This window comes from Rhinolophus sinicus, chromosome 1, assembly GCF_057876585.1.
Source record: "Rhinolophus sinicus isolate RSI-liver-muscle chromosome 1, RSI-T2T, whole genome shotgun sequence".
Taxonomy (NCBI): Eukaryota; Metazoa; Chordata; class Mammalia; order Chiroptera; family Rhinolophidae; genus Rhinolophus; species Rhinolophus sinicus.
Window position 1 is genome coordinate 214822324 of NC_142501.1, and position 9043 is coordinate 214831366.

Genomic DNA, 9043 nt, shown 5'->3' on the forward strand with positions numbered 1-9043 from the left:
GACCACGTGACTGCCGCACCGGACCGTGGACGGGAGAGGACTATGGCAGCTGTGGCGCTTCAGACGTTTCAGCACGTCCCCAACACCTACAACCCCATGACGCGGACGGATTAGACAGGCTGATGCTTAAGGTGGTTTTTTTCTGACTTAGTGGTTGGTGGGAAATTATTATTTTCTTAATTACACAACACAAAATAATTGGTGATCTTAGCTACCTAATTAAATGGCAGGCAATTTGGAAGTTTCCAAAGGATTTTTATCAGTGTAACGGATGTAGCAGCTGGGGACTATCACCCGTCACTGAGAACGGCAAGGCTAGAACTAAATCTACCCAATGACGCTCAGTATTGATCTGTTTAAGATTTATCCCAGCCGGCTTCCAGACGGAACCGAGACAGAGACACTCTATAAAACAAACAGTTAAACCTACTTAAACCGGCTTAAATATTTTTTAAAGACAGGCATCTACGTCAAGAGGAAAACGAAGACACCACTGGCAACAGGGGCAGAAACAGGAAATAAAAGTCACGGCGCCTAGTGGAGCCTCAGAGGCCAGCTCCCGCACCCCACACCCGCACCTCTTGCTCTGCCTTGGTACCCGGAGCTCCTGGTCTGCGTGGGTCTCAGGCACACGTTCGTGAGAAGCTCTCAGAGCCAGCGTCTGGCTCAACCTGTCCTCCGTGCACTCAGGACACCGTGGCCAGGACTCACCCCAGCATTTATGTGGACGTGGGGACAACAACTCCTTCCTACTTTCCAGTCACCATGCCGCTCAATGGCTGGCGGCCGGCCGCCCTGCGCAGAGCGGGAGCAGATGTGCAGATACGGCGGCAGCGCGTCTATTCTGGGAAGCGGGCCTTGCCAGAGCGGGGCACTGCCACTCAGCCAGGCAGCCCCAATCGCTTCATCTACAGCCCAGCGCTGAACGAGCAGAGTCTCCAAGGATTTCGGAGCAGCGTCTGCAAAGTGTCCGTCGGCTGACAGAGGCGGAGACGCGCTTCCCTCTGAAGCCTCGGCCCTGCAGCGGCTCCGCCCACCAGTATCAGGCACCCATCAGCTCCCGGCCTGCCCTCCCTGCACCTATCAGACAGCGTGGCCAGAGGGGGCGAGGGGCCCTCCACTGCCCAGAGCAGGGAGGGCACGCCTCGGTGCCTGCCTCGGTTTACCCTGTCGTCCCCATGGCAATGGACAGATACGGCCCCCAGGTCAGCCAGTCAAGCTGGCCAGTCCCTCCAGCCTTCAGAATGGACAGTGCATCTCCTGAACCCCCCCCACCAAGCCCGCCGCCGCCACTGAGAGCCCAGCCCTGAACACTGCATGCGTCCTGCAGCAGTGTACAGGAAGCCTGTGTGTCGTCCCACAGATGCTGGGGCGGGGGCGAGTGCGCGTTTCTACTAGTGAAGGTCCCAGTCCCACGTGAGCTCGGAGGTGGCCAAGAGGCTGACAGGGGCCCCAGGTCTATGTGGGGGAGCAGCCGCCAAAGCACAGACAGGTGCCACCCCGAGGTGACCAGGCCTAGACACGGAACCCAGGGTGGGCCCCCCTCCACAGAAAGCCTGAGCCCCTTCTGTCTCTGGGCAGCCATGCGCTCAAAAGAGGACACATCCTGGTTGTCACCCACCCGCACCCAGCGGGGCTTCGGGTGCCTTGTGCCTCCTGGCTGCCAGGTGCAGCTTCCAGTGATGCAGTGACACTCAAGCCAGAGCCAACAGCCAGCTCATAGACACAGCCACGGGGAGGTGGACTTCGGTGCAGGGAAGACGCCCGAGTGCCCACACCCACCGTGCTCAGGCCCAGCCGTCTAGCCCATGACCCCGTGTCTGCTGAAACTGAGAGATAATGAGAGATAAACTCCCCCCATGCGCTAGGACACACTGACCAGATCAATCACCACCCTCCCGTGACCAGAAAGACCTCTTTCCACTGAGAAAGCAGTATCTTGGTCAGAGTTCACAGAGCTGACTTATTTCGTGGTTGAGTTACACCCTGGAGCACAGCTGTCAGGCCTTAACGAGCCTGTGGAAATGTGGCCACAGCAGCAAACGTCGCCAGGTTTCCGAGGACAAGATCGCCCTCTGCCGGTCCCCAGGGGGTGCACAGGCGCCCACAGCAGGCAGCGGGGCACTGCTCAGCTCACCTGCTGGTGGGCGTCAAGACCGAGGGGTCAGCCACTCTCCTTCTCGGTCTCAGTGGCTTCGAACTTGATCCTCTCCTCGGCAAGGAAGTGTTCTTTCCACCCCCTAATTCACACAGCCCCCTGCTCTGCAGGGTCCCCAGGGATGGGAAGCTGCGGCCCGGGGCCCAGGGCCCGGGGGAGGGACACACTCTGGTGTCACCAGAAACGGACTAGGACTGCATCCAGCCCCGGAGGTCCCCTCCTGGTTGGTAATGCCAACGGACCCCTGGGAGGACCCAGCTCCCAGGCCCTTTTGGCATTAAGGGCTAGGTCAGGATGCAGGCCGGACGGAGGGGCCGGGGGCCACATCTCTGAGGCTCGAAGTCGCTGCTTGGTGCCTGGTGCCCTGGGAGTGGTGGGCTTCACTCTCACGCCATCACCAAGTGCCCCCTCAGGCCTGCCCTGCTAAGGGACTAGCACTCAGAACCAGCTCCTCCCTCGAGAAGCACAACCTACAAGGCCTGTGGGTGTCACATGCCCAGCAGACGCTGCCTAGAGTGTCCTCCCCAAGTGGCACCGGTCCCCACATTCACGCCGCTCAGCCACCTGGGAGCTCCTCAGCCTGCTCGGGACGGCTGAGGTGCCCACCTCCCCCGGTGGGGGCACTGCCCTCTGCATAAGCCTTGAGGGAGACGTCCTATCCCTGTGCCCTGCAGGCACACTGGCTCCCACATCCTTGGCTACGATGTGGACGAGGGGACGAGACCCGAGGCCTGGAGTTGGTGCGGAGCTCATGGGAGGCTGCACGCAATGCTCAGACGTGCCAGGTGCAGTGGGGCCTCAGCCAGACCCATGGCTGCCGCCTCCTGCATGACCCAGGGGCCCCCTGTCTAACCAGGAACCCCCACGCCCTCCCTCCTGGACCCTGTCCCAGACCCTCCATCTGCAGGGATGGCCAGGGCTGAGTGAGGAAGGAACAGGAACATTCTGGAGCCCAGTGGGTCCTGCTGAGAGGGCTGAGCTCGGACTGGGGCCACCGCACTCACCTCCTGCCTGCGTGCGCCCTCGGGCTCGATGCCCAGCTCCCCACATCTCTTCAGGGCGCTTTCCAGCTCTGCCTTCAGGTTGATGGTGGCTTCTAAGTGCCCGCCGTGCAGCCCTGCGCGGGTGAACAGCTGCCACGAGGGGCGTGTCACAGTGCAGGCCGGGCACCCCCATGCCCAGCATGCCCACCTGCGGGCCTGACGGGCAGTTGCTCACCTGGACCCAGGCGCACACGGCCGGCAGATACTTGTTCTGGATGAGCTTCAGCGCGTCCCGGGCTGACTGGACGACGGCACAGTTGTCCTCGTCCTCCCGCACCCTCAGGCTGTCTGCAACAAGGCACACGGGTCACCAGGGGCCCAGGGCAGGTCGCCTTCCCCTTCCAGCCATCGCTGCCCTATGCCACCCGTGACCCCAAACCTACAGAAATTTGCCACTTCGTGATTTTGGCAAAGACCGCTTCAGCCTGACCCCAACCTCCCTCCACGGGTCTCACCGACACAGACCCCGGCTGTCCACGAGCCCGCAGTGGCCCCAGAACTCCTGCCCCCAAGACGGAGGCCCCGGGTCTTCCCTCTGCCCCACCATGCCAGGCACTCCACCTCCTGCACCGCGGGCTCCTGGCCCCACGCCAAATGGCAGGCAGCTCCTTGGGGCTCCCAGGGCTCACGGTGGCTGGGGGTGGCCAGGTCTTCCTGCAGCTACAGAGCCTGCTGTTCCCCCCACCAAGAACATACCCAACCCCACCCACACCTAACACGGAGGTCAGGGCGCCTGTTGAGAGCCGGGCCACATGGGGTGACATCTCACAGCTAGAAAGCGGGGCCATGTGGGGCTCTGCATCTCACTATCTGCATCGTTACAGACACGCGAGCAGCTGTTTCTCCCTCTCACTTTTCTCCCAGGAAGGAGAGGGCCTTGCTGACCCGACGGCCACCTTCTGACCCCAATGGACTGGGGAGCACGCCTGCAGCTCCTCCAAGCCCACCCTTGCCACCCGCCTGCACATCACGAGGGCCGTGGGATCCACAGCCTCAAGTAACCCCTCACCCCAACCTTGGGGGTCCCTCCCCACTCAAAACCCCAGGAAGTCTGAGCCCTCAGAAGTGGCCCAGGAGGCCTGGTGCGGGGGGCAGCCTGGGGAGCCCCAACCAGTGTAAAGAGCGGGGGACAGGCGCAGAGCAGCGGCCGGCAGCCCCGTTACCTGAGGAGAGCGCCACGTCCAGTGTGTACTTATGGGAGCCCAGCCCATGGCAGCGCACAAACTCTTCCTGGTCGCTGTCCTCGTCCTCTTCGGAGGGGCTCCCTGGGGCGGCCTGGGACAGCCCCTCCCCATCAATGGCTGCCGGACGCCATGCAGAGGCAGGCAGGGCCTTGCTGCAGCATGGCTGCTCCTCATCCTCAAGGTCGGGGACACCAGCTCGGTAAGGGGCACCCTCCTCAGATGCACCAGAGGCCACAGTGGGTGAGCCGGGCCCCAGGCTCGGCCCCAAGTCAAAGGGCACCAGGAGCTGGAAGCAGCTCTCCACCTCCACGAGGCAGCCCCGGATTTCTTCGGACATTTCTGCAAAGACCAACACGCTGCTTGGTGGTCACGTCCTAGGACAGCAGCACCCGCGCCAGGGCAGAGCCCTCTGTCCAAGGGAGGCCTGTCCCTGCAGCAAGCGGGCAGCCTGCACACCAGCCTCTCCCCTCAGGCAGAGACCAGCACCCTGGCTGGGAGGGTCAGCAGAAGCCCCAACTGCTGCAGAAACCGTCCAGCTCAGTGCTGCAGCTGTCCTCCCATGTTCTGGGTGACACAGGCAGAACTTCCAGAAGGAATGGAAAGGTGAGAGCCATGAGGACACAAGCCATGCTCCAGCCCCCAGCCTGAGTGCAGCTGTACCACGGCTCCCCACCAGGGTGCAGGGCCGGCTTTGTGGTCTTCTCCCCGGCCTGGGCTCCCTGGAAGTGCCTTAAACCTGGCTACCTCCCATGTGCCTCACACACTGGCGGTCAGAAAGCAAATGTTGGGGTTCATGGGAGGGGCTGGCAAGAGCAAGGTCAGACCACCGCCTGCTGCGGGAACCTCATTTCTCCCTCCTTCCCCACCAACCCCTGGACACAGGGAGGTTGTTGGCCAGTATGACCACCAGGGGGCGCAGGGTCCCACCCAGCTGCCAAATGCAGGAGGTTCCTGGCAGGGGGTGGGAGGTGGGGGGCGGGAACGTACGTGTCTGCCCAGTTGTCTGCCCACCTGCTGCACCCCCTCCCCACGCGGCAAGCCCTAAAGCCCAGGAGTACGGCCTGGAAGGTGCGGCGGCATCAGGGTCCTGGTAACTCACCCTCCAGCTCCCGTACAGCCCGCTCGGCCCTTTCCCGGTAGATCCTGTCCAAGCGCTTCTGCTTCTCCTCTTCTCGCTTTCTTTCCGCCGGAGTCCTCACATTTACATCTTGAAAATCCACCTGAAAGATTGAGCTCAAGGTGAGACCCGACTGAAAAGAACACAAGATAAACAGGAGTCAAAAGGGGCCCCAGAGGGCGGCCGGTTTGCTCAGTGCTTGGAGCACGATACTCATAACACCCAGGTCGCAGGTTCAATCCCCACCTGGAACAGTGAGCTGTGCCCTCCACAACTAGACTGAAAAACAACGACTTGACTTGGAGCCAATGGGTCCTGGAAAAACACACTGTTCCCCAACATTCCCCAATAAAAATTAGAAAGAGAAAAAACGGCAGGGCCCCCAGAGAAGACGCACCAGCACACGGCCAGATCTGTGGATCTCTTCCGCTCAGTGTTCAAAACACAAGGAGACACTGAACTATATGTTTAATCCCTGGAAAGAACAGAGCCAGCAGCATTTCCCCACAATATGAAAAACAGTGCGGGTGGGAGGGCAGCGTGTCCACTCCCTTCAGCACCGGAGGGAGGCTGCTGGCGGATCCAGGAGCCTGAGACCACCACCTGCGCATGGGCCCCAGATCTGTGGGGAGAGAGCTGGCGCCCACAAGCCACAAGCACCAGGTAGGGCCTGGGCTGCCACAAGTAGGGGAGGGTGGCCGCAGCCGGCCCTGCTAGCCTTCATCCATGCGGACCCAGGCGAGCACAAAGCTCCAGGGTGGGAGGGACCCCTGCCACACAGAAGGGCTGCATTGCAGAAGTGGAGTATCACTTCCGTCTCATTTATACACCGTGGAAACCAGGCCCACAGGCTCAGCCCCACCCACACCCAGGTGTGCGTTTACGCTCTTCCTCCCAAAGCTGCCCTCCCATTTCGGAAGCCCTCAGACCTCCGCCTGCTGGTAACCCACAACCCTGGCCCAGCAGCCAAGGTGCCAACCTAGGCTGCCCATAAGACAGCATGCCAAGGCCCACGCACCTGTTGGGTGTGTCTCAAGAAGTGGTGGCCCAAGGCGAGTTTCTTGTAGGCTGCGCCGAACCTCTCATGCCAGCCTTGGACGGCCCGGGTGGCGGCCTGCCTCAGCCTCTGGGCCACCTCCCTGGGGGGCGGCAGGGGCCGCCTGTGGTCGGTGCCCAGCGTGAGTTCCAGGAACTCCTGGAGGTCAGAAACAACCAGTACCCTGAACTGGTGAGACCGGGTGAAGAGCTCGTCCACGATCTGGAAGGCAGAGAGGCGGATCTCGGCATGCTCCCGGCTCAGCTGGGCCATCAGGAGGCGGTAGGCGTGGCTCAGCTGCTCCTCTGAAGCCCTGGGGATGCCAGCTGTCCTTACCAAGCGCCCGACGCCAGAGGACAAGCAAGTTAAACGCTCTGTGTGGGGACTGCATTCACAAGTGGCAGGGACCTGTGCCCTCTCCCAACCCTCATTCTCCTTCGTCCTGAGCAGAGTGGACAAACCACTGCCCTCGGCCAAATCGGCCTCTGCCTGTTTCTTAAAACCCACAAGCCAAGGACAGTTTTTACATTTTTAAATGGTTAACACAAATCGCGAGAAAATGCTTCACGACATATGAATTTAAATAGTTGACACAAATCACGAGAAAATACTTCATGACAAACAAAAATTATGAGATTTCGGTGTCAGTGCCTGTACGGTTTTACTGGGACACAGCCACGCCTGGCCACTCATGTCCCCATGGCTCTTTTCCTCAGCTGAGCAGCTGTGGCAAAGGCTGAAATGCCACCACCCCCACCCTGTAAGCACTGCTGTTTGGGGTTTTCTGGGGCATATAGCGAAACCTGCCCTGAGCTGAAATCTTGTAACTGAAACGTAAGTTATTCATCACTTAGTAAGCAACGCCTGCGTTTCTTGTTTTGTAAACACAGGAAAACCCTGGGTTCTATTTCCAGGGTCTGAGGCCTGTCAGGAGATCCCAGCTGACCGGTCTGCGGCAAGACAGAAGGGCTGGGTGGAACACAGGCCCTGCTGCGCCAAGGGGCAACCCGCCCCCCTGTGACATCTAACTTTCTTCCCATCGCATATGCCAACAGTAAAACAAGAGATGTCCACTATCTTTAAGTCACGTGTGCACTCAAGGGATGTGCTGTATCACACACACAGGGGTGTGGGCACACCCAGTCCTCACGTGTTCCCCCAGCACCGCATACCCCCACCCTGGGGCCCCACAACACGACCACCTGCCCGAGCACTGCAGGGCCGTGGCAACGTCCTGGGTGTGCTCCTTTGGGGGTTCTTTCCCAGCAGAGAGATGGTCGTGGGGGCCGACCGGGGCCGGCTGAGACATACACAGGTGGTGGAAGGCCTGGCCCCACGGGAGGCCCCACAACGTCCTAGGGGTGTCACGGACGCGCTGGGCCAGGCGGACACCATGAAATGCTGACCCTTAAGACATACTTGCAGATTTTCTTCAGCTCCTTCATTTTCTCAGGATTCAGCTGGGGTTCTCCGGAAGTTGTGAGGTCTTCTACCAACTCTGAAAGTCTTTGATCCATATCTAGAAACATGTAACCAAAGCCACTAAGGACCAGCTAGGGCTTCCCAGTTCTCGATCCTGTCAACACACATTTACTAAGCTCCACTGCGCGCTGGGCCTGGGGGTGCGGGGAGGCTGGGGTCTCCGTGCCCTGCCCCTCAGATGACCTCCTGGACGCCAAGATCTAACAATTCAAGGTGCGGGTCCTGGCAGGGTCAACAAGGCCTTTTTGGTGGTAATTGCGAAAAGGGCAACAAGCCGCCGTGAACTCGGGAACCCTGCAATCAGTGCTTGGCTGTGACTGCGCTGAGGGAAGCCCTACTGTCTGGCTCAGTCAGCTTTCCCGAGGGGGCCAGGGCACCCTCCCCGCCCCCGCCCACACTGCGCTCCAAACCCCCAGGCTGGGCCTCTGTGGGAGTCGCGGCTGACTTTCCTGAGCCCCGACTTGCGCCTGGGGAGCCACCTGGAGGCCAGGTGAGGGACTAGCGGAGGCCGGGTGGCCAGGAGCCCGGGCAGCTCACGGCAGTGGCGCAGAAGGCAAGGCACTGGCCGTTCTCCGAGGGAGGGACGGCCGGCGTGGCTGCCGGGCTCCGCTTTACTCGGTGGAAGGAGGGCCCGGCCGGGCAGGTGTGCGGGGGGCGGGGGAGGGCTGTCCCAGGAACGAGAGGAGCGGGGCGGTGTCCCGGGGCGGCGGGTCCTGGGGAGCAGCGACGGGAGGCCCCGGGAAGGAGGGGACCGCATCCCGGAGAAAACAGGAGCGGGGCGGTGTCCCGCGGAGAGGACATCCCGGGAACCGGGCCCGCCCCCCGGCCCCCGCCCCCGCAGCGCCGCTCCCCACTCGGCTGCTGCCACCGAGCCCCCTGACCGGCAGTGCAGTCAGAACACCTACCGCGCGACCAGGCCGCCCGCCTCGCCCCGCCCCTTCCGGCGAAGGACCCGCCTCCTGCCACGTGCCCCAGGTCGCTACAGTCATTGGCTCGCAGGTCAGTGCGCCGACGACTGCACCG

At 61.5% G+C, this 9043-nt stretch overlaps 1 protein-coding gene across 12 annotated transcripts in view; it reads right to left on the reverse strand.

Moving 5' to 3' along the window:
* UVSSA (UV stimulated scaffold protein A) overlaps positions 1–9043 on the reverse strand; it is a 33221-nt gene extending 24178 nt beyond the window's left edge. For 7 of the 12 annotated variants that reach the window (XR_012492228.2, XR_012492224.2, XR_012492223.2 and 4 more), the window contains exons 1-7: positions 8558–8919; positions 7958–8057; positions 6521–6851; positions 5485–5605; positions 4365–4724; positions 3377–3489; positions 3163–3291 (exon numbers count right to left, since the gene is read on the reverse strand). Coding sequence is in view for 7 of the 12 variants with exons in the window: in XM_074320094.2 (XP_074176195.1) it covers positions 3163–3291; positions 3377–3489; positions 4365–4724; positions 5485–5605; positions 6521–6851; positions 7958–8057; positions 8558–8777 (1374 nt within the window). In the remaining 5 variants the exon portion in view is untranslated. The other 5 variants (XR_012492230.2, XR_012492229.2, XM_074320116.2 and 2 more) reach the window with 3 other exon arrangements.